The sequence below is a fragment of the Tyto alba genome, unplaced genomic scaffold (genome assembly GCF_018691265.1).
Source record: "Tyto alba isolate M040663 unplaced genomic scaffold, T.alba_DEE_v4.0 Super-Scaffold_14, whole genome shotgun sequence".
Lineage (NCBI taxonomy): Eukaryota > Metazoa > Chordata > Aves > Strigiformes > Tytonidae > Tyto > Tyto alba.
The window spans coordinates 14,980,579-15,006,681 of NW_024881276.1; the positions used below are offsets into that span (position 1 = coordinate 14,980,579).

General features: G+C 40.7%; 1 protein-coding gene across 1 annotated transcript in view; it reads left to right on the forward strand.

Annotated features, from left to right (window-relative positions):
- The window catches only part of PHEX (phosphate regulating endopeptidase homolog X-linked), a 103,035-nt gene extending 93,855 nt beyond the window's left edge, over window positions 1-9,180 (forward strand). The window contains exons 18-21 of the mRNA XM_033010027.2: window positions 2,040-2,105; window positions 2,211-2,315; window positions 4,108-4,184; window positions 7,743-9,180. Coding sequence (XP_032865918.1) covers window positions 2,040-2,105; window positions 2,211-2,315; window positions 4,108-4,184; window positions 7,743-7,845 — 351 coding nt within the window. The 3' untranslated portion in view covers window positions 7,846-9,180. The remainder of the gene's footprint in view (window positions 1-2,039; window positions 2,106-2,210; window positions 2,316-4,107; window positions 4,185-7,742) is intronic.
- Window positions 9,181-26,103: the final 16,923 nt, after the last annotated feature.

The following is a 26,103-nucleotide window of genomic DNA, read 5'->3' on the forward strand; positions in this document are numbered from 1 at the left end:
TTACAAATAAAAAATTCTCAGGCTCATTCCTGAATATCTGTAAGATAAAAAATGTCAATATCAAAATGCCACTTAAAGAAGGTCATTAAAACTTCCCCCAAGCATGTGTCTAAGCCCTTCCCATGCTCCTGCCATTGGCTTGGCCATGAACCTACCTTCTGTGATCTCTCTTGAAATGGGGTAGATCTGAGATTTCACTCCAGTGTAGCTGCTGTCTTTGAAGTCTGTGGAAGGGCTTACTAGAGGGATCCTGTTACTCATAGCCTTGTCATCCACAAGGCTTTTTCCTCCTATTTCTGTGTGACAACCTAAAGCGCTTTTTAGATGATAGAAGAAGAACCTTCATATTTTCTGCCATACTTTATAACTTCTGTATGAAGAGCTACACATTCAAAGAGCTTTTTTTGTCCTGTAATTTACATCAATATCCTGCAGGGTTTTTACCCCTGTATGAATATTTTTCATGGATCAAGAAACCTATTTACTTTCTTCCTTCTCATCTGGTTTACAGTAAAAGTGTCTCCAGAAAAGAATTGTAATGAAAGAAAAAGTGAATATAGAAATAGCTTCAGAGTGCAGTAATCATATAAAGTCATCTGATCAAATAAAGGGCTTATCATGGTTCCTGAGGCCTGTCACGAACTGTTTGCACACAGTAGTCTCAGACACCTGACCCAGAGCTGCTTGAGATCAGCAGAAAGATTTCTTTGACTTATTAAAATGACCTATGGCCCAAGTGTCACTGCTAGGTTACTCTCATCTTATGCTCTAAATCAGTCTACTTCACAAGCCCACTACAAGAAAAATGTATGAGTAGGTAGGCCAGAAAAAAAGGCAGCTGGTGTGTGTACATGTTCCTAGTGTCCCATCACCTTTTCTCCTAAAAACCTCTCTCCCACCTCCAAGCCCAGCCTCTTGAGAGGAAGGAAGACTGGCAGGAAAGGGGTGCACTTTCCTCTATTCCTCCCATTTCTCCTTTATCACACACTTGGGTGTAACATTGATCCCAAGTCATCAAGCAAGATGTCTTGAGTCCAATCTCATCCGCACCAAGTGGTGGGGCCCTGCAAACATTCCTGGGTATCCCCTAGGTCCTTTTACCTCTTCTCCTCCATTTCCCCTCTTTTACCATCCTGAAACTAAGGTAAGTCCCGATGCCGAGCCCCCTATACTTGTCCCTGTGGCATGGGAGAGCCTGTCATCAGAGGATCTGCAAGCCACCATTGACCTTCAGAGCTCTGCTCAAAACTGCTCTATGACCTTGCTTATTTGAGGCATAGTATAGAGTAAAACTCCTTAATTACAAATACGGTTTGGTAGCACTATGACCTTAGTAGGCTGGGTGATCAGAGATTATGCTGCACTTGCAGAAATGAGGGTTTCTTCATAACGATATTACACTTGGTAACACCAGGATACTGGCTTTTCCCACAAAGTTTAGATAGTGCTGCTTCTCACAGTGTATTCTTGTTGCTGCTGCTATTTCTCTTGCTCTTGGAATTGATACTGGGGAAAAGTAACATGAATTTCCTTTGCAGATATTTTTAGAGCACTGAATATACTATCAATTTAAATTCTGTTTCTGACAGTTATTTTTAATTAGGCTGGTTTATGTTATGACTTAAAAGTTATTTTAGCATCCCAGTAATACATTAAGAGTTATGTAGAGAAACAAATATAACCTTTTAGACAAAGGTTTAATAAAGGGGCTACTGGATCTCACATGTAACCAGATAAAAACAGTCTTCAGGGGAAAATTATTGATGCTCAGATCAAAGACCAGAGACTGGATTCTTGAGTGCATTTTTCCTACTACATTTTGTGTTACAGACATGTAGGACCTGAGCCAGGATAACTGATCATGGAGAATAGTTCACTTACAGTTTTCACACTGAAACCCAGCTTTTTAACCATAGATATGATGATTGAAATTGGCTGAGGTCATTCTTGCCTTGTTTTATTTTTTCCCATTTCTTGAAGTTGATCGAGAAGGAAGTTCAGAAATGAGTCAAATGACTGAAGTTCTTTCATTCTGCCAGGTGAAAGGCAAGAGGACTTTGGCAGAAAACATTGCAGATAATGGCGGTTTGCGGGAGGCTTTCAGGGTAAGTATATGAAAGTATCTGAAACATAGTATTATTTAAAAGAAATAAAAAGCTGTGGTCAGGTTCCATGTTGCTGAAAGGAACTTAATATCTCTTTCTTATCAGGCATACAGGAGATGGATTGCAGAAAAGAGGGGAGGAGAAGAGGAGCCTTTACTGCCAGGCCTTGAGTTCACACACAACCAGCTTTTCTTCCTGAGTTATGCCCATGTGAGTAATACAAATGTGTTTCAAGTCCCCATCTATTAACCTGCACAACGTACAGTGCAGAGATGAGACTCCTTTGTTTCAACAAGCTACACTAGCCAAACCCAGATTTTTCAGGGTATAAGCACAGACTTCTTCTCCCAGGGCTATTATTTCTTTTCTCTTTTTCTCTCTGTCCTCATCTATCCATACTGCCAGAACTGCTGAAATTATTCTTGGTTTTGCAGAGTGTTGTCACAGCATCTTGCTTTCCTCTTGCTGCTTCCCTGCACTACAAGGGTCTTCTTGCACATATTGCCTTCTTAGCCTCTTTCCATTTTATATTCCCAGATTTCTGGTGCTTGCAATATGCAGCATTTTCTGATTGCTTCCACCACAGACTCCTGTTGCCAATGTATTACCACCATTCATTACTGAGCATGTTGTTCAAGGAAAGTAAGCAGCAGTGGAAAAAAATCTTAGTTATTTTTTCCCATCTTTGTTTGCTGTACACTAAATATGCCGTAGCAAAACTTTGATAGGGATGTGAGATTTTTAGAAAAACATATAGAACAAGGGAGAGAATCAGAAGTAAATTATTTGGCTAAAAGAGTTGAGACAAACTCCCTATATGAGAAATAAAAGCTGGGCTATAAAACTTTGCCCACAGTTGCAGAGATGAATCATCTCAAACTGAAGAAACAGGAGCCAATGCAACCAATGCAACCAACCCTGGCTGAGAAGAATTTCTCTGCTGAGAGTCACTGTAGCAGTGTATGGGTTTATGGCCACTTCAGTTTGACAACACTGACCAATGAAAAGCCTCCACTTTGGTTATTTATGCTGAATTGAGTTTCACACTGTCAGTTTCCCTCCAAGAAAAATTTGAAGCCATAAGGAAGATATGGGGGTCTTAGAGGACCACTGCAGGAATCCTAAATCCAGTTGACCTGCTGAGGGGAGGCATATGCACAGTGAGAGCACTGTACCCTTGAGCTCAGCCTATTTCTACAGAACTCCAGACACTCAACAGACTCATTCAAACTGCTAGCTCTGTCTTCAGCCAGACACAATTGCACTGAAGTCCACATAACCTCTAGGCAGTCTGTCTTAAAGGATTTTGTTGATGGGAAACATTCAACACAGGGTCTTAGGTAAAGTAGGGGCTGCTTAAATGAGATTTTTCATGCAATGGATATAGCATAAGAGGGATTATTCAGCTGTGCAAATATTCTTTCTACCCTGTTTTGTGGTCAGTTACAATTGGGTCATTTATCATATCAGAAATAATGAATTGGGGACCACTGACGAAAGCTTGAAAAATGTGTAATTTCAAAAGAAACTGAGATTCCAACATGGAACAAATATATCAGGTAATATAGCTGCAATTCTAGAGAAGATAAGAGTCATTACATGTACCTTTCATACACATTATATATCTCTGAGACCAAGAAGTATGCTTTGTAATTACTAAGGCGTGAGATGCTGCAGCAAAAGCTGCAAAGCAAGCTACCATTATAGAGAACTTCAAAAGAAGAACTAGTAAAGTGGATCTGATTAGATGATGGGAATGAGTGGATGGAGAATAACACTGGATGGAGACTGGATCCATTAAGGGATTTGAAAAACAAGTGAAAAAAAAACAACAAAAAACTGCAAGTTAGCAAAGGTGAAACAAAATAGGAGTTTGTGGTGTCTTTCCATTTTGTGCATTCTGCAAGTAATAAGCATCTTAACAACAGTGACATTACATTTTGCTTTACTTAGAAAGTCATCCCAGATAACATGTTTATTTCTGCTTTTTATCTTTTATTAGGTAAGATGCAACTCTTTTAGACCAGAATCTGCGAGAGAGCAAATATATATTGGAGCTCACAGCCCTCCTCAGTTCAGGTAGTGCAAATAACGTATTTACTGAGTATACATACAGAATCAATCACTGCAGCACTCAAGTGCAGAAATTTAGCATGATAAGAGGGGTTTAAGAGCAAGCACAAAATTGGACTGTTGTCTTGGCTTAGATTGAAATTGAACTGGTTTTATTATCTTATCTTTAGCTATTACAAATGTTCTTCTGTAAAAATGAGGACCTTGCATCTACCTTCAAAAGCAGTTGAACCAGAACACACTCTGACCCTTGTGATGTCATGTAATCGTGGCCTGAGTTTCATTTATCACTTTTTTTTTTTCCTATGCAATTCTAATTTAGAAAACAGTGAATACTAGGAGGGTCCTTGATTTAATCTGTCTGAGTTCATTAAAATCTTTAAAGTGAATACCTCGAATTATATTGATAATGCAAAGCAAATCATGCCCTGTAAGTTCAATTCAAGATTAAATTCTTCAGCTGGCCTTCCAGAGATACTTTGCTTGAAGGAACTGTGGTAGTCCAGCCATAACAGAATGTCTGTGTCTTTGCCCAAAAGGCCTCCCACAGGCTCCTGTAACCACAGACACCCATGAGCGCCAAGAAGGAGAGACTGGGAAAGGGGGAAGCTTTAAAGACTGCATAAGAATTAGGAAGTCAGAGTTTATTTCTCTGCTTCTCCACAGAGTTTGTGTGACCAAGAGCCAGTTGTTTCTATTGGGACTCTTGTTGGTTGCATTTACTTAATTAAGAATTACGTGTTTGTCCTCAGTCAAGTGCTACATTACCTCTGTATTTGGGGGAAGGATATTAACTCCACAAGCTGATTCATAATGGAGGTGTCTCCAATACACTGGATTAGTTGCCTTCTAGAGATTCCCACTGCTTTCTGTTGACTAAAGAGGGAGTTGGGATCCCACCTTCTCCATGGCTAAATTTAGGTGATATTAGCCCCCTTTGCCTCAGTTCTCTCTTGGTTAAGTAAAAATAATAACACTGCCTTCACAGGGGAGCTGTGAGGTTGCTTCACATGTACTCTGACGTATTCCTTGGACACAGCCATGCCAAAGCTGAAGATATTGACACGTCATGCATAACACACCTTGGGCTACTTAAAACCAGTACGGGTTAAGAAATAATGAAACTAGAAACATTATGAAACAAATTTAATATAAGCTAGCATTGCAGATGTTTATGCTTGGTCTTGGCAGGCTACTATATTCTGCATTGAAACCTGTACTAATGTACCTTTGCAATACCTGTTACACCAGCTATCTAGGGTAAAACTAGTGCAGTATGCAAACCTGCATGCCTTTTAACAATTAAAAATTCATCATGACCATGAAGACAGGAGTCTCTGGCTGATCTTCAGCCTACAAAGTGATACTTTTAATAATTTCTACCCTTGTTAACATATTGGTAAAATAGTCATCTCTTTCCACTTAAAGTCTTCAGATTTATTTACCTATATGTATATTTATACATTCTGAATCATTACAGAGCTACATTCCCATAAGATGGTGCAAATCACAAATTATACAGGGAAGCCTGTGGATAGAGAATTCATGAGGAAAACTCATGAAGGAATCAGGCTAAGAAAGAAAATTCCAGAGAAGATTAGATGAATTTGGAGTGTAGAAAATACAGACAAAATTTTTTCTTAGTTTTTATGTGAGGTACTTGGAACAGGCTTCTGCTTCAAACCTGAAGGTAAACTGTGGTGCTTGTCTCTTCTTGCAAACCATACCAACTTGGCTAACAAATGATATAATCTATTTCTCCCAACTTTGCTTCACGTATGTCCCAAGACCATTATAACAGCTGGTTTCAACATTGACAGCTCTTGCTATCCAAAAAGCCCAAACAGCCCTTTTAAAGGTAATTATAAAAAGTAACTATAAAAGATGATAGAAATGACAAAGATATATCCTGAACACAGGTGTATTCATCTGCACTAGTCACACCAGGTTCTTTTCACAGTCAAAAAAGAATAAGAATTTTGAAATTATAGATAAAACTATATAGATTAGATATATATGTAGATCGTCCTTCTGTAAGTAATAAATTTAAATTACTTATATTCTGAAAGTGCATCTTTCTATTGGCTGCCAAGGGGGCCCAGGGTGACCTGTTCAGGGGAAGGTGTCTCTACTATAGTTCAACGGGATGAAATCCAGACAGCCCACTGATTCCACAGTCTGTGTGTGGCAATATCAAACCATGGATAGGAAAGTCATGTGCATGGACATATAAAGATCTTTTGCTGGCTAGATTCTGGATTTATTTAATTTTAATTGGCAGATTTTCAGTATTAACACGTGTCTTCACTATTTTTGAATGCTGGTTTCACAGTGAAATCCCTGGCATGGCAGGCAGAACTCCCACCAACTTCAGCAGCAGTTCTGCATGACCGGCTTTTGCTGTTCCAGTCCCTGAATATGTATTTGCAACGCTTTTACAGTAAAGCTGCATATCTTATTTGAAACCTAACCTCATAGTTCTCCCTACAGAACTGACCTTTAGACATTTTTGTGCCAGCTCACTGCAAATTTTCTTACCCACAGAAAGTCTAATCAATGTAATAAGAATGTTTTCTACCATGCTGAGCTACGCTGAGAAGCTGATTGTCTGCAATGGAGAAAAATGCCTTCCCACTGCATAACAAAGAGGGTGGAAAGGCTTACAGTTAATATCTTGGTAGATACTTTTCTGCTTTTAACTCAGGATGCTGTTTACTGTAATACCATTGCAAATTTCAGGCTAGTAAATTCCAAAATGCTTAAAATCTTAGGAAAAAATAGCAAGCAACACAATCCCAATCTAGCAATGGTAAAATAATAATTTCTGACAGCATGAAATAATACAGACCTGAAAGCAGGAGTCAAGGATGTACTGCATACAAAGAGTGAGCTCTTCCCCTTTGCCTGAAGGTGACAGTCTGGGGTGCAGACACATTGTCTAACTTGTGTGAGGCAGGGATGTGCTGCTCTTTTCGTGTCACGGCATCTGTGGGGGAAGCAAGAGAGCTTGGGGGCTGGTTGGGGCAGAAGCCTCAGAATATGTATTTACAAAATACCAGAGGAGTTGCGGTGCTCGGAGATGTAAGACTGAGACAGCTGATAAGAGAGGCCCTGCCTGCCCCCCTGGCATGAGACAAATCAAGCTTCTTCCAGCTCAACCACAGTGTGTGCTTACATGCTCCTGCCTGCTGGATTGCAGCAGTTTGGCAGGTGCTGGAAGAAGGGTTCCTCCGTGCAAGGCTACTGCTGATGTCCCACTTTTGCCACCAAGGCTCAGATTAGAAAATTGTTCTAAATGACATAGTATCCACAAAGTGCAATTGTTTTTCACCGAGTTTCTAGCAAAGTAAGATGCTTTTCAAAGCACCAAATGAGACAAGATTGTCTTCACATTAACTTTAACTGGGAGTGCTTCTCTTGGTTTTACTTGTGGAAAAAGTATATGGAAAGCCTAAAAATTCAACCTGAAGTGAACACACTGAAACACAGGCCTGTAATGTTTAACAGAAGACACACTGAATGTCATAGAATCACAGAATCAGTTGATCACTTTTCTCTTTGCAGAGTTATTGGTGCCATGAGCAACTTTGAAGAGTTCCGTAAAGCTTTCAATTGCCCAACAAACACAATGATGAACCGAGGGGCAGAATCCTGCCGGCTGTGGTAGACATCTCTTCCAGGTCTTCTGTCAAGAGGGGTCTGCAATGTGAACTGCTGCAACTGAGCTCAGGAGTTTGAGAATAACATTCTGCAATCTGGAGAGGTGTTACTTCAAATGCATCTTTCGTATCCATGATGATGACCTGCATGGATCTAATCACTCTCTATTCAGAGCCTAGAAACATTCAAAATAGAAAATGATAGGTTTTCTTTACTAATAACAAAAAAAAAAGAAACTCCTTTTATCTATAAAACTACTCCTGCTCATCTGCAGTTGCATTGCTGTTGATGGATAACTGCCATTATCAATTCTAATTCCTGATTTACTGTTGAGCAAGAGGTAAATGCTAAAATCCAGTTTTAATCTATTGCTCTGCAGGGGTGCTATGGAGAATGCTCCTACACAAAATTTATTTTTTTGGGATGAAGAAATTCATGAGACCTACTATAAAGCCAGCTCTGATCTGCTTTGTGATACAGCATTTTCATAACTTAAACTGTCACTGCCCAGCATGCCATAAATGATGTTGCATGATGTAAAGACACAAGACTTCATATAAATTCAGTTTAATATGTCAGATTAGTGCCTCAGGTTTTGGAATGGTTCCAAGATGAGAAAGCACTTCATGTTTTCCATCTGCTACGACTAAACAAAAAGGATACTTGTCAGATCGTGGCCTCTTCTAATTTTAGAACAGCTTATGATAAAAATCAATGTATGGTGAAAATCAGAGGCTTGCAGAGGGAATTCCCAGCACCATGATACTCTGAAATATTACAGCACTTTTTCCTGTTTACAGTGTAGGCAGTTTTTTCCCCAAAGGGTAATTTTTTGCCTTGTGCTGAAGGTAGCTTCACCTAGACTTATTTTTAAGCCTGAAATACTATGTAAGTTTTAATCTAGGGATTTCTTAGTGTCTGGGTCTTACAGAGAAATGTAAGTATTGCGTATGTTTGTCCTCATGTTCTGGACAGCTCAGGGTGACTTGTGATTTTAAGGGAAGAAGAATATGTGACTGAAAAACTGAGTACCGGTATAATTTGACTTGTCTGGATAAAAAGAGCAATCAAGGAGTAGAAGACATTTAGCTATGTTATACATGCAGACGAGCTGAGTTTTTCATCTGACTTCTAACAATATTCATAAAAAAACATATTTTATTGCAGCGTAAAAACTTTAACACATAACTAATACTAAGAGGGGAAAAAACAAAACAGCCCTTTCTTTCCCAACAGAACAATACATATTTAATTGGTATTTATTTATACCTTGTTCATTAATTAATTTTTACATGGTGGAATTGTCTCAAATGGAGATTCAGTTTCTTTCGACCAATTTAATTACTGCAAATCTATATATGTCTCTGTGTGTATATACAAATATATATATATACAAAACCATATACATTCTTCTATTTGCTTAAAATTTATTTTATCAGTATAGAAATGTTAGCAAGATGAACTTTTTTTATAAGGATTTTTCAAATATTGTCCAACAGTCAAGGTGGAGGAAGGTTCAACTGAAGCTAAGTTTTTGCAAATGGGGTTCGTTTCCTATGTTTCTTTATAAAGAACAGGAACATCATAGAAACGTAATTTATGGAAGGAGACAGGCCCTCAAGCTACCTTCCAGAGAGAAGGAACCAGACACTCCTGAACTCAAGATATTGTTGCCACTGCTTAGAAACAAAATACTATGTTTTGGGATTAAGACCTTTTTTTTTATTTTTTCCCTGAAAAAATCGAAGTTTTCTTCAGAGGAAAAATGTTTGCTTCCTTCAAGCCAGTTCTATTCCTGAGTTCCACGGCTTACAGTTTGTCATTTGAATTGTCACTACTAAATTTTTTTCCTGGAGATATTTTTCACATAAACTGTGATAGCAATATTTCCATAGAGACTTTCCTCAAACAAGCAGGTATGGGTCTTGAGCAAAGTGATACTGTTTGCCTACTAATGGGAAAGTTCCTTAGCAAATTGAGTACTGTACTGAATTAATTCTTGTGCTCATATGAGCACTGACATGACTTGATGTTGGCTGCTTTGGGTCAACAGCACAAAGTTCAGGGATGATATCCTGGCCCCATTAAAGGTAGTATCAATACAGTCATTGTCCTCAGAAAAGTCAGGACATCAACTCAAACACTTATCTAAACTCTCTAAATTAGTGGACTATGCAAAATCAGTTTCACAACAGCCAGCTTTAAGTGTTCTAATTTTATCTCTCAGATCAGAGATGCATTTGCAAAAGCTCCCTTCTCATGGCTGCTTTCCAGTGGGACAGATTCTGTCATTTTGTAGTTTATGGGGTTGTTTCTATGTCCTGGATAGCGATTTCTTCTAAAATGCCTGATGTTTGCTGCCTTAAATGTCACTCTTGCTGCTCCATGCTAGGCTCAGATCTTTCATGTTTAATACCAAATATTTTTGAACTGTGGTATGCATATTCCCAACAGCACTGGAACCACTGCAGAACTGTTTCCTCCTTGCTAGGGCAACTCTTGCAGCAGGCAGGGGGTCAGGTCCTGGCTTGGGTGGACAGTGGGGACCTGGAGGGGTTGGGGGCAATACACTTAAGAGAGAGGAAGAGAGGACATGACCAGAGTTTGTACCCTGATTTTAGTAGCTGAGAGGGGACATACATGCTGCCAAGAATGCCAGAAGTCCTTGCTGCTGACTAGCACATTCATGAGTAGTAGCCCAGTTTGGGGAATCATTGTTGTTGACTCAGGTTTTCAGTGCCTTGGGCTTAGGTCTTGCATATGCCCATGCGAGGATCCTGGCCTGCCTTACCAGCCTGCTTTTTACCTCAACTCAAACAGCTGGTGATGCAATTTACAGTTCACTTTGGAGTCAGCTATTTAGGTACCAGTTGGAAAGCAGAAGGTAATCAAATAAATTCTTAAAACTTGGTCACCAAAGATAGCAAAAACATAGGGATGGGTTGTGAGGGCTCTTCCTATTGCTTCTGTTCTATCAGACTCCCTGGACCTGCTTTGTTTTCAAAATGGTGCCTCCAGGGTCTGTGCTAGCAATGACTTGCTGTGTTGTTATCAGCCTCACTTACTACATCTATGCAAGCAGATCCTTCATTTCTTCTCCCAGAGCTTTAAAATTGTTATTTTTCTTAATTGCCAGTAATACTGTGGAATGTTTCTTCCTATTGGCTTGGTAATCTTCTCTTCCAGTGATCAGGAGGGGAAGGATCACCTATGAAGGAAACATTTTTACTTGTGTAAATTTGAAGAGATATTTTTCTACTGTGTAGACATAGAGAAAAAATGCTACTCCTGTCCCATGTCACCTTCTTTAGGTCCTGAAAATATGTAAACCTTCTCCTCTCCTCTCCCATTCTATTCCTTGTTTTCTGGCTCAACCCTGAAAACGCTAAAACATCACCTTATACACTGTGAGTATTTCTGCTGATCATATTGTGAAAAAGTTAACTTTACACATGAGTAGCTCTCTGAAAAGGCGACTGTGTTATTCACTCGTGTAATCTGCTTAGGTACATAAATGATGTCCAAACTGGGTCTGGGTGCTGAAGGATCAAAAAACCCAGTTGCATTATAAAGCTCTACCTTGTGCCATGTGCAGGGGGACTTCAGCATTCTTTAGGTAGGAACACGATCATGACACTAAATGTTTGAATTATTTATAAAATAATTAGGTGGATTTATGTATAACTTTTCATGGAATATTATTCAACAAATTACAGGCTTAGAAGCATATATCACAGCAATGTTATATATATGTCTATCTACCTATCTGTTTCCAAAGAAATATTAAAAACCTGACAACTCAAAAGGCAGAACTATAGTGAGTTAAAAGTTCCTTTGTATTTATGTCATTTTAATATGGATTTTTGTTTCGCTAGTCAGGCTATTGCACTTTTTAATTTTTCTTCTTGCATAATACTTTGATTGAGTGTTTTAAAGACAATTGTGTTAGGCAATAAGAGCCAAAGCGATGAAGAATTTTCCTATGCTTGCAGCATGGCAAAAGCTGCTTGGCCTGTCACTGTCCAACTTTACAATGTTTACTTCTGTAATATATAGTCTTTATAAAATGTAATAAAGAGCATAATGACATTGCCCAAGGTTCTCAAGGCTACCGTTACTGCTTGACAGGCTAAGAAGGACCTCCTCTCTCAGAGAGTTGTCTAGCCATCTTCAGACAGAGTTTATTAAGCTCCACTTGCTGCCACTAATCTGCTGGAGACAATGAAACATAAGAAGAGCTACTGTGGGCAAGGCTGGATGCTGCAGAAATTGCAGAAGGGCAGACGGCAGAGCTGTCCCAACCAGAAGCTGCCAGAGCGTAAGAAGGGCTGGGAGAAGATCCACCTGCCTGTCAGCCTTGCTCTCCTCCTCTTGCCCCTGTCTCAACCCACCCTTTGTAGCTTCACCTGCTTATCAACTACTGTTAAGCGTTTTCCAGAACTGTTTTTAATAGGATAACCCTAGTGCCAAGCCCAAGTTTGAACTGCACCTCAGCAATGTCTCTTCCCAGCCCACACAAAGGAGCAGTTTCGCTGCCTTCCCAGGCTATGGTGTGACTGCAGGCAGCTTAGCTCGCCGCTGCTCCTCACCGTGTACTTCATGAGCCTGACCAAGCATTTGTTTAAGGACCGTTCGGGCACATGGACCATGACAAGGCCTTATACATTACCAACTAGGCTCTTCTGGGCTAAGTACCCTATTTCTTGGGTTCTGACCAGTTTCCTGGCAGTGCCTGGGTGCCCAGAAGCAGCAGTGCTGTCCCACCCCAAGGGTAAAACTAACCTGTCTCACGACGACCTAATCCCAGCTCACATTCAAGGCAGCACGAAGCCCATGAGCAGTAAGGAGCCATGGTACCTGCTAGGGATGATGGCTGAAGCTGGCCTTGCTGCGTCTTTCGAATGATGCTCTGTGGTGACACAGCCTCTCAAAGATCATAGCTCTGTGCAGGCAACTCTCCACGTAGCTCTTGGGTTTGGGGTGGTGGGGAGATTTTGTCTTTGAAAGCTGCATCAGCTCTGTCACCTGTTTTACAGCTCAGCCTTACCATCATTTCTATGGGCAAAATCAAGGGTTTGTGTGGAGGAAGATGAATGAAAAAAGCAAAGCTTGGGGTTGGAGCATGAAACCAGCCTCGGCACGAGGAAAATGTTTTGCTTAACTCTCATGGGGTTTGCTGAGCTCGCCTGCATCTTGGAAAGATGCTTTAACAATGGCTTTATATCGCCCTGAGGAATTCAGGGTTTATCTGTTACAGCAAGAGCCTGCTTCACTAATCAGACAATTTAATCCCATTTAAAATGTAATATATATTTAAAAAAAAAAAAAAAAAGAAAAGAAATTGAAGATTCCCAAGGGATTCTCCAACACAGCATTATGTTTTATTAAATATAACATCAAAGTTGGAAGTTACTGAGAATCAAGATAACGCATTACGCTAATCTGTGATCAGAGAAAGAGATATAATGATATCATTTTAATCAACCGTAAGCATCATAGCTGAAATAGCTTTACGTACTAGTTTAGACACATACACAGATGCATACATTAACTGCCAGTGTCAACGTAGATGCAGATTTTTAAAGATGTCTCTAAAAAATTTATCACATCCATATATACTGTTTGAACTGGTGAAAAGGTGACCTGTTTAACATAGCTTGGGGAAAGGTTTCAAAAGGGATTTTAAAACTTTTTCTACCTCAAAGTTAATTTAACATACCAGTGCTGCTGTAAGTAATGACAGTGTTGGTTGTTTTATATGGATGATCCGTACTCCCCTTCTGAAATGTGGACAGCAGACATTTCAATACGGGAATCTGGAAAAATATGATGTTGCATCCACTTATGACAACACTAGGAAAGTATTTGGGCAAAACCAGGAAAAAAAAATAATCTTCTCAAATACAACAATTAGGGAAACATGAAAATATGAATAAATGCCATTAAAAAACCATGCTCTTGTAGAAGATGCTGTTGCCAAACTGGTCCAGGAGAATGGTTCACAGACTTGCCAGATCATTTCTCCTGGCAGAAAAACCTAAGTGCAGGAGGTCCTTCTGCCTTTGCAACTCACTGGGGAGTGTCATGGGGGTTACCACTCAGCCCTTTGCGGGGGTCCCAGCACTGTGCCTGCTCAGAGCTCAGCCCTTCATCCAGGGGGCTGGAGGGGCTATCTGCCTTTTCCAGGGTGTTCAGAGCCCCCAAGAAGGCTGTATCTGTAATTCTGCCACTGACTTCTAGTTTTATGTATCTTTTTAGTTCTTTTCCCACAAGCACACATAACAGTCATATGAATCAACAAATCTCCATATCATGGCATTTTAAAGGAAAAAAATGGTGCCTTTATAGGTCCTTGATGCAAAGCAAGGCAGCACCACTGCATCTTAAAAACAACCAAATGTTTTGTGGAATAGGGCTGCTCTTAGTCAGACGCTTGATGCATATGCTTCTGTGTATTCTGCTAGAACAGGGCTTCAGTGGTTTGCATTGGAGAGAGGAGAGCAACGTAGAGAGTGACTTCTGAATAGGATGATAAAGACAAATTGGAAACTCTAGTGTTGTAAATCATTAAAAGATTTTACAAAGCATTGGTATAAGTACTGCTATAAAAGATAATATATATATATATATGGGCACAACACAGGAAGTCTGTAAGTCTCTGCTATGTAAGGGTATATAAAGATGTCAGAAATATGAATTATTTAAAAAAAAATAGAACCTCAGGATAAGACTGACCTCAGTGACTTCACCGGGTGATTAACGTCTGTGGGGCCAGCATTTTACTCCATCTGGATAGCTACACATAGACTTTAGTGATTTAAAACTATTTGGGACACACATTTTCTTGTAGCCAGAAAAAATTTCTAGCTGTTGGGATTTTCAAAAGCTGCCCTGTCCTCAGTCATCTTCATAGGATTGACTCTGTTTACTCTTATCTAGCAGGCATTGTATTTTCGTCTTTTTAAACACATTAAGAGTTACTTTATCACTGTTTCAGAATTGCAAAGTAGTTTTTTCAACCTGACTTTCCCAGATAAGGCTCTATTAACCATTAAGGCAGACATGGTATGTCCTATGGAACTAAGCGTAGACTTATTTACACCACTGAAGCGTTTTTGTCTCTATGATGAGACAGAAAAGTCTTGTGTTACTGGAGTGACAGGGAAACCTGGTGACACCGGTGGCAGGGACAGTGCCAGCCGGGGAACGGGGTGGCCGGGGATGAGACGGGTGGTCCACCGCAAGCGGGAAAAGCCGCTCAGCGAGAAGGCAGTGCATGCTTGCCCTGTACACCTTCCATGACATACAAGATGTTTAAAAGGTACCATCTAACAAAACAGAGACATCTATTGTCCCAACAAAGAAATTAAAGCAAAAAAAAAAAAAAAAAAGTGAGAAAATTCAAGGCATCATACTGAGGCCAGTAACAAGAGCACTGGTGTCTTGCTTGTGCCTGCTCGAGCAGCATTACAGCCATGGGCATCAGCAGAACTGCCTCTGCCTGCAGGTGTGTCTTTTCTTTTGTTTTGAGATGGTGAAAAAGTCTGGGTGGGCTGAGGGAGGAACAAAACCCCCCACCATGGGGAGAGCAGTGTAGAAGGAGGGCTCGGTAAGAAACACGGCATCCCCTGTGCTGCCCGGACAGCAGTCACCAACGGCTCCCCCACCAGTTCCCACTTCAGCAGCGGGTGCAACGCACCTCCTCACGGAGTCAGGTATAACCCCATTTGGGTCAACCTTCTTCTTCCTGCCTGTGAAAAAAAAAAAAAAAAAAAAACCCAAACAAATTAAATGGGGAGGAGGAAGGGGCTTGGCCCAGAGAGATTTGTCTTAGCAGCTGGGAACACCTTGGTTCGCATGAGCACTGGTGCAAGGACTGGTGCAAGCACAGGTGTGCCACCTAACCAGCTGCCAGGGCTCATGCGTTTCCCCTCCCTCCCCGCCGTTTCACAGCCAGGTGCCAGGCCCCCGCCGGGCCCTGCGAACGGGGCGCGGGCGTGCAGCCTCTGTAGATGTAACGTGCTTACGACGTGCAGTGCCTCCAGCCTGCTCACCAGCTGCTCCTCATCCCTTCTCCCCGCCGCAGCTAGGCAGAACAAGGCCAAGCAGGGGTGGGACGGAGGCAGCGTGGGACCTTCCCAAGTCACCCCAGCCGGGATAATCCGCTGTGAGGCACAGCTTGCAGCAGCAGCAGGCAGCAACGCTACCTGCACCCAGACTGAGACAGTGGAAAGGTGTCAGGTCATTATAGAGACAATATAGGAAGATTTCTTCTCCTGGCTTGGGTTGAAGTGAAATGTCATGGTCTGACTTCAGCTTAATAATTATTATTTTAGTTCGTCAGCATGTGATAGAAGGGCAGAATACAGAGCCTTCCTTTAGTGAACACTTTCATTGCTGGCTTTTCCTTTGTTCTGCAGTCAGTTTGGCAACAGCCGGCAGTTCAGACCTGCTAGCGCAGTACTCCTTGCAAGAACAACATGTGTTGAGGCAATCGCTATGTCTGTATTCAGCATGCCTATTCAGCTTTGTTTTAATAAATCCAGTAATAGCCTTTCAGAGGCAATGAAGGAAAAAGAATAATTTGAAAACAAAGCTGTTGAAAAAAATACAATTCATAGGCAGTAGACTGCGATTTTGGAGGCCTGTGCAGCTGTTTTATTTCTTTAGAGGATTTTAATCAACCTGATTACACAGGAAAGCAAAGGGATTTTTAAAACAGTGTGGTGATAATAAGCCAGAAGAGAAAACAAAGGGGTATTTTCCCTCTCTCGTATCCCTCGGTTTTATTTTCTCCCTTTCATGTGATTTTACAAATAAAAGTGCCATAGTAGCTCATTTTAATTAAAAAATTACCCATGATGGGTTTTTGCTAGAGAAGCAATTTCAATCTTTGCCCACTATATCATTTAATCAAAGATATCCTAAATGCTTTCAAGATTGCCATGGCTGCACCAATTGGATTGCCATCATTGTAATGGTTTTACCAGTGGATTGGAAAAAAACTGTATTTGGACATGAGCCCATCCTTTCAAGCCGGATTAGCAGCTCTGCAGAGCAGCTCTCCAGTGCCATCTCTTGGGTTGGGCTATACAGGCACAGCAAAGGGAAGGAGCGTGGAGCTGCACTGCTGCGAAAGGCTGCTTGTCCGTGTCACCCGGAGCAACTGGTGGCTGGTGAAACCTGGGGGAGACCCTACACCATGCCTTAAAAAAAAAAAAAAAAAGTGTATTTTTGTGAGGAGGTGGGAATTTGCCACCTGTCCCTCCTACAGGCTTTTAGATGGATTTGTCCAATATCCTGCTCTTAATTACACCCTCTCCTGATGGCATGCATATTAGCGCCTGAAAGCAAAGCACCAGCAGCATTTTCCCTGCCTCAGCAGTCACTTTTCACATATCCCACCTGGAGGTCTGAGGCTTGGCTCCCCTCCTATCCTCCAGCCCTCCATCCCGCATTACCCTGCTGGCTTGCACAGCACCTCCTGCAGACCACCCGTAAGCAGGACCTTTCACCATGGTGCAAACACAGGGTGAGCTCCCGGTGGTGTAACAGAAGAGTAAATGGCCTTCAGGCACACTCCTGTGAGCAAAGGACCACAGAAACATTGAGAGGTGGGTGATCCATATGTTGCCTTGGGCTGCCCAGGTCCAGCCTTGCTCTCTCCCCACTTTTATACGTAGAGGAGTATTGACCATAAACACAGAGAAATTGGTGCCTTCTGTCGGGAATCCAGAGCCGTCCCTGTACATACCATTTTTGCTCTGCTCTGTGTTAGATGGAGAACTCTTGTTCGAAGTTTAGCATTGTCTTTTCTGCCAATAATAATTGTTCCCTTATTTGTTTCCTGAACTCGTAGGTTACCCTGCGTTCAGCTGAAAGTGAGGGGCTTTGTTCTCAGCAGGACTCATCTCTCTCTTACCTGCTTACCTGCACTTGTGCTCGTCAATTCAAATGGTCTCTTCTAGGAGGTGTAAATGGTCTCACTCTGATGGTAAATTGAACATTCATTTAAAAAGATTTCAAATTATTTTAAGTGTATCTATTAAAAAAAGAATATATAAATTACTAGGAGGAATTGGAGAGAGAAGTGGGGTTTGCTAATGGATCTAATTGGATGCCAGTCTAAACTCCATTCCTTTGTTCAACTACAAAGTATGGCCTTAGTGGAGGAATTAATGTGGAAAATTCTGTGGCCTGCCTTATTCAGATGCTCAGACTTGATATTCATAATGGTCCCTTATGGCCTTAAAATCAATGAACCAAAGAATAATTCCTGTTGTGCCTTTTCCTATCCTTTGGGGAATCATTTTGTTTATGAAATTCTATGCCTCTGAAAAATCTGTTTTTCCTTTTGCTACACAGAATAACATTTCCACCAAAATTACTTGGAGCCAGGTATTTTTAGAAAATTAGGTGGTTTTTTCTAGCACTTTCCCAGTGTCAAAACTTTTCAGAGCCCAACTTTTAATGGACTGGTGTTTGCAATGTTATTCATGTGTTCACATTGCCAAAAGCACGGGGAGCCCCAAAGGGGAAAGTTTAACTTAGGTAGGGTCAGACCTACACCAGCAGGGAGACCAGAGGCATACTGTCCATCTTCGGCCGACCCCCATACGACAGCTGGCTCACTGGCAGCAAGTACAGCACCACCAAAGCACCTAACTACTAACCAGCTGGCAGGACAGGAGGAGTGCACGAGGGATGTTTTAGCTGGAGAGAGATGATTTCATGCATGAAGATATGAGTTTAAGAAATAGCAGATCTGGGTTTGATGCCTGCTGTGGAAAACTTCCATTTTAAGGTATTTCCAGACCAGTTTGTTGGAGTGGTGTTATATGAGGTAACAGCTCAGTATACAAAGACAGATCAGGTGGAATTGAATGTGACAGGCCTCTGTTGAGGTCCTTCTCTCACGGTGACTGAGTGAAATATCCATGGTCTCAAGAGTACAGTGGGATAGGCCCCAAGAGAAAGAACAGAAACACTGAACGTCTCCTCATCAAAGTCAAATTTACCAGGAGTTCAGAGGGCACCTGAAGAGTGCCCAAGACTTACTCGGTTCTGCTTGTGCAGAGGGTGGATATCACCAAAAAATGCAACTATTTAGAAGAAACATTTAGTTCTGAAAAAAGTTGGGTTTGATATATGTGGTTTTAACAATAATTTTCAGATAATTCTGGCAGGAATTGACTATGATTATGTAGTACAGGAGCTGGAAGAGCCTTTCTCTCCATGTCAAGATGACACACAAGCTGTACGATTTTAAGTGTGGTACAACCAAGATATGAATCTATGACAGAGCTCATGAACGTTTAAAAGCAAGGGTTTAAAAGCTGTTCTTGCTAGCTGGACAAAGGGAGAGAGGATTAAGAAAGCATGTCCTGGGTGGTATTTATATCAAAATACGCAACAAGAATACAGGAAGAACTAAAATGAATCTCTGATGAAAGCCTTTTCATTTGTCAGGCAAAGCTCCCAGGCCTTGAGTGAAGTGGTTAGACAGTAATTAACCAGGAGGCCATCAGCCAAAATACCACATGAAATGAGAAACAGGAAGGTGATTCTCAGGCTGATGTGGGAGGAGGCTTCAAGAACTGAAAAAGCATGTATGGTGTAGGAAATCAAGATGATAACAGTCATAACATCCCAGAAGAGTATTTAATGGGGGAAATGGACAACAGTGCAAGAGATGAGGTATAAATGGACAACCTCAAAGAAAAGTACCATTTTGTTATTTTAAGCTGGAATACTACTGGACACCTGTTGCCTCAGGTCCCTACCATGGAAAGAGCAGTGTGCCTGAAGGCAGGGGCTAAAGGAGGAACCACACTGGTTCTGGATGTTAATACAGCAAGTAGAAGATGTAAATGTGTGACGAGGCATGTGCTTTGTTTTAGTGGAAAATGAAGTGAAACTGGAACTCTTCCCTTATGCATCAGTGCAAAAAATTTTAAAGAAAAAAAGATAAAACATTTGCATTAATGGCAAGAGGATAGAATTTTGGCAAGACAGCCCATATCAATTCTTCTCTTAGCTTTACAGTGACAACCTCAGTCTGGAAAGTCACTTTAAAAAAAGACAGAGGTCCAAGCAGCACCTCCTTTGATAGTCACTGGTTTCTCTTCCTGACATTTTTACACCTGGTGTGGCTTATGAGAAAATGTCACACAAATCTGGTAGCAAAGGCAGTGAATGTGTTGAACCTTCTATGAGCTACAGTGTAGTTCATACTAAATATGAAGATTAATGCCTGGCAGCAAACTAGAATCTTTAAAGGAAAGATCAAGAACACATTTTATCTTCTCCTAGGGTTTTTATGTTTACATGTTGGAAACATTGTCATTTTTCATTTTGAAGACAAATGGGAATATAACTCTTATTGTTTTCCAAAATTTTGTTTGAACCAAGATTCTCCTTGGAAGGCCTTAGGGAGCAAGGATTGGAAGGACACAGCGCTTTGTCCCCCGAGTATGTTCTCAACCATGGATTTTTCAATTTTATTTTTTTCCGGAACTGTCTTTCATCTTTCCAAAGAACGATGTCTCACACTTGACAGAAGTGGTAGCACTCCCAATCATCTGAAACCAATTCTGGGCAGCTTAATTAATAAAGTGCTTATCTTAATGCCCCATGGGGAAAAAACAAAAGTTTTCCAAGTGAAATTAGATATAATGTGCTGGCAGAATGTTAAAATACAATTGGTAACCAATGTGCATCATGAGATAAAAAACATAAAGCAAGAGTCAGAGTTTGGGAAAGGATTTGAGATGCACAGTAACAAAACAGAACAATGAATTTTCTCTCTGTCTGATGTCTCTTACAAAATGAATTTTCTATGAGCTGTTTTCTTTGAGGATTTGAAATCTTCCATGGAGAGCTGACATCTGGAAATTATCCCTTTCCATCTGAGTGCTGCTTCCAAGTCTTGAAAGATGTAGATGCATTTGGTAGTTCCCTTGAGTAAATGACTCTGATGAGTTTTTCCTTAGAGTTTTTCTTCCTACCAATGGGGTGAATTTAACTAATTTACTGTAATATAAGGAAACAGAGAGATACCAGAAGACCAGCTGGAGTTTAAATTAGCAAGGGATGTGAAGGACAACAAGAAGGGCTTCTATAACAGAATTGCAAAAGGAAAACTAAAGAAACTGTGAGCCTGATGTACAGGTAGACATTGAGGGTCAAAGGACATGGAAAAGGCCGAGGTATTCAATGCCTTTTTGCCTTTTTTTGCTACAGAAGACTGCCTTCAGACCTTTCACGCCTTTGAACTTGGTTGCAGAGTTTGGGGAAGTGCAGCAATACACATAGGAGAGGAAGATAGCATAAGGGAACACTCAAGCAAGTTGGACATATACAAGCCAGATGGATCTGATGGGATGTCTCTAGGAGCACCAGGGAAGCAGGTCAACAGCACCATGTGGCTGCTCTGTAGCAGCTTTGTGATAGCATGAAAAAGTTTATGGTCCGAGTCCTCTTGGAGGTCCTGCCCAGGTGCCTGAATGTCAAAAAGGTGATTGGAAACAGCCAGCATGGAGTTATCAATGGCATATCGTGCCTGATGAAATCAATTGCCTTCTATGATGAGATAGATGGCTCTCAATGAGGAGAGTAGTGGGTGTTGTATATTTTGTCTTTAGCAGCCTTTGATGTGGTTTCCCATAGTATTCTGATAGACAAATTAGTGAGTTTGGCTATGTGGACAGTAAGAAATAAGATGAAAGGAAAATTGTCTGGACTACCGGTCTTAAAGGATTGTAATAAACAGTACAATGTGCATCTAGTTGGTGGTCACTAGTGATGGTCTTCAGGGATTGATATTTGGGACAGGACTGTTTAATGTATTTTCTAATTACCTGGATGATGGGACAGTGTATACTTTCAGAAAATTCACAGCTGACACCAAGTTGGGTTGAGGGAGATCTTGCTAGATTGGAGCAATGCATTGATAGGATCATCATAAAGTTCAACAAAAGGAAGTGCAAATTCCTGCACGTGGGGAAGGAGAATCCCTGCAAGAATATGAGCCAGGGACTGAGCAGTTAGCAGGTGACCTTGCAGAAAAGGAGCTAGACTTCTTGGTGTTACAAGTTAAATATCAGTGAGTGTGTCCTTGTGTCAAAGGTGTCCAATCACATCCTGCACTGTTTTAGCAAAAGTATAGCCAGCAGGTCCAGGGAAGTGACTATCCCCCTCTATTTGCCACTTGGGAGGCTGCACTGACAGTTCTGCATCCAATTTTGGGCTCCCCACTACAAGAAGATATGGACTTTCTGGAGCAAGCCCAGCTCCAATCACCAAAATGGTCATGGGGCTGGAGCACATGACATAAAGGAAAGACTATGGGAACTGGGGTTTTTTTGAGCCTGGAGAAGACAAGGTGAAATGGAGATCTTATGGTTGTCCACAACTATCTAATGGAAAGGTGAAGAGAACACAGAGACAAATTCTCCTCAGAGGGATGCAGTGATAAGAGGCAACAGACAGAAATAGCTATAAGGAAAATCATAAATGAAGAGTAGGAAAAAAAATACTTCACTGTGAGAGATTTCAAACACTGGCACAAATGTCCAGGGAGGTTGTGGAGTCTTCATCTTAGGAAATACTCAAACCTCAATGGGATGCAACCTAGACAAACTGCTCTAGCTGGTCCTGCTTTGTGTGGGAAGTGGACTGGAGACTGCCAGAGGTCTCTTTGAAACTGAATTACTCTGTGATTCTCTGACAGTGTTAGTCCTATAACAGGAACACTGTGAAACTTGAAGATGGTCGATTAGAGAGCATTGTCAGAGCAACTGTTCTGGTTAGTCAATTTAGGTATGGGGATGCTGACAACTTTTTAGTTGCAAGAGTAAATTCAAGAGCATTTGGGGATTTGTTTGATGAGGTGAGACAGTCTTGTAAGAAGTAGGGGAAGGAACTGATGCAGGGGCCAAACACAGTGATTGTGATGCTAAGAGCCTTATGGAGAATCTTGAATAATGACATGTTTGTGAATGTCGTGCATATAAAATTATGAATGTGCCATTTGAGCACCCTTCATTAGAGAGATTAGCATTTCATGGTTGATAACTATTTTCAGAGTGAGACAGACCAAAATGCCATGCCAAATGCTCCAGAGTTTTGAAAGCAGTTCAACCCTAGACCTAACCAATACCTCTGAGAAAGGGTAGGTAGTGCTTTCAGCTGTGTTCTTGTACAAACAGTCCTTCCTGAAGAAATAACAAGGTGAAGAACCTTTAAAGATAGTTTATTTAGTGAAGTTAATCTTCAGAGTTGTGCAATGATTTTTAAACTGACTCTCAATAAATAGTTTGTGAGGCTGTTTATTGTGAACTGACTGAAGTCGGCGGCTTGCCTACCATAACTTTAGCTCAGACATTTGGCTATCCAGTATAGGACCCAATCTGTGCTGAGTGACCTGAATGTATGATGCTGATCCTCTCCTTTTGTAGCAGGCTCTAATGAGAACTGCATTTCAGCACAAAACACATTTTCTTTAATTGCAGAATAAAATTCTGGGAATTCATTTTCATGATCACAAATAATATCTCAACATATACTTAGTTATTATCTAGAAAATGGCTACCAGCATCATGTTACAGGCTATTTTTAAAAATAAACAGATTTGTTACAACTTGCAAAATTCTTTTTTGAGGAAGGGCACTAATGCACTCTGGCTGTTATTACATTCCTAGTAATTGCAAAGGACATAGCTACCTGACTTCAGGATTTTCATTAATAAAATTGCTATTCTCAAAATTCTTGAAGGGATGTGTCAAATGGCATCCTAGAATGTTTCTCCACAAACCCATTTGTATCAGCAAGCTCACAATACTGTTTCTGTCTCTGCTGACATATATTGATCCTCAGTTCTCACGACAGAGATAATGGCTTTGCTAATGGCACAGTAAGTATCACAATTTACATCAGCTATAAATCATCAAGCATCTCAGGAACATACAAGCTACCATGAATGAGCTGAGTCATAAATTGTGACCCCGTTACATTTGTGTCAGTCCAGCAAACCTATATCACTTATTTCTCTCCAGCCCCCACATTTCAAAGTGCTACAGGAAAAAATAAACAGAAGACAACAGATAACTCTAGTAATTTATTTCCAGACATGTAACAACACATCTAAGAAAGGTCAGCTAGTAAACTTCTTGGGGTTGTTGGCAAAATAAAGTAAAATTGACACAAACTTAAAAAAAAGGGAGACAGCAAAATCATTTATCTAGCCCCTAGCTTTCAAATACACCTGTGGCCTCATCATTTAGGAGGAAAGACACAAAGCCCAGAGAGAGCCACACACATGGTGCATTAAACTGGACTCTTTGTCCTTCATCATGAGCAGTTGGGGTTGTCCTCAGAAGTGGTGTGGCACTTTCCCAGCCTGCTGCGGAGCAGATCATGGCAGCCAAGGAGCTCATTTTAATGATGTTGTCTCTGATCCATGCAAGAAAGATGAGCCTTCCTGGCCAGGTCAGAGGGCAGAGTCCCCTGCTGATACAGGGGACATGAATGCAGTCTCAGTTTTATGTAACTGCTTTTAAAAGTTTAACCTGTCATGCTCCAAGATGCAAGGACTTGACTGAATCGAGGGAGTGACCTTTGGCCAGTTTTCCACTAATCTCCATCCTGATTGCCATGCATTTTTTGTGTCTGGTGTTGACAAGCACAGTGGTTGTAAAAGCCTTCAGTAAAAGGAAAAGGTAGGGGAGAAGATAAGCAACGAGTTTAGCCTCAAGCTGTTCTCTGCTGGATGTTTTCCTTGCATTCTTTCTGCTGGGGCAATGCTACTTTGGGGCTGAGGATTGTCTCTGCGACGTGCTCTGCCATGTGGGCTTTTAAATTAGCAGATATCTGGTCAGACTCTACATTTGTCTCTCCCATAAGCACTAGTAGCTGTGAACAGTGCACTTGTTAGGATTTCTCTTCAGACTTCGCAAAGGTGTGCCTAAACTGTTTAGTACCTAGCCTATATTACATCCAAGAAGTCGCACTGGGCTCTTGCACAGTTCACTCTGGGGGAAAACCAGTCAGACTGCCGGATGGATTCTCAGGGTTGCAAAAATGATTCATTCTCTTTTATGCATTTATGTAGAGTCTTGGTGGAATTATCAGTGAAAGTCTAGTTCAAATGTTTTAGTGGTCAGAAGCAATAGTAGAACCAAGCCTGACAGTTTGCATGAGACTCCAAAACATTTGATGTGAATAACAAGAAGGGAGCACAGAATAATTGGTTGCAGTACTGTCTTTTAGTGTAGCTTGAATGGCAAGCTGGTTCCATGGGCAGTATTTTCAAATGTTGTCATATCACTCTTAGTCAAGGAAAACCAAACAGATCACCCGACCCATGCTGCAGAAAGGTCTTCAGCTAATTTTAGAGGATACATGTTTCAATCAGCAGGCTATATTATGCATACTGCTAAAACTAACATTGATATGAACTGAACTAAGATATTTTGTAGAATAGGTGTTCACAAATAGCAGTTATATCTCTTGATCATTGCAGATTTCTCATATTATTTAGAAATATTTCTAATGGAAGTTGTAGCTGTTAGCATAGACTATGCATATGAAAAATCTGCACATAATAACAGAGATATAAATTAAATTGTTGAATTGTGAAACGATTGGTTAATTTTGTGCAATGTCGTTTGCTGAGGCTCAGGAAAGCCATGAGAACCACTGTGCTATACCAAGTTATCCTGATTTCCACAAAGTCATCCTAAGATCCTTTGCCCTTCTGACAAGAGAGGTGAAAGCTAGATTATGGGATTTCCTTATTTCAGGCAATGCAGAAAGTTGAGAAAAATACTATTCTGAAGACAATGGTAAGCAGAAACCCAATTACCTTGCCTTCACATTGAACCTGTGCAGTCTTTTTTTTTGGTATTAAAGACATTTCATGAGGGTTTTTTTTTATTTAAACATTCCATATGTAAAACCTTCTGTTGAGCACAGGTCTTTTGGAAACAGAAAAATTACTAGCTAGAATGCCTCCAAATTCACAACCATTCTTCTGTGGGTGAGAGCAGGTGATAAAGTATGACATGACAAAGTTGTCTGCCCTGCTGTGTATGTTTCATTTTAGAGTAATAACTCATTTCCTTCATAAGTGAATAATATATTATCTTTAATATTTGAATAGTCCCTCAGACTAAAATAAAGTACACTTTGAAATGTTTTACTCTTAAATAATACTATAAGTAGTATGTTTCATTATAAAGTTTCTCAAGAGCTTTCCTATTCTTTT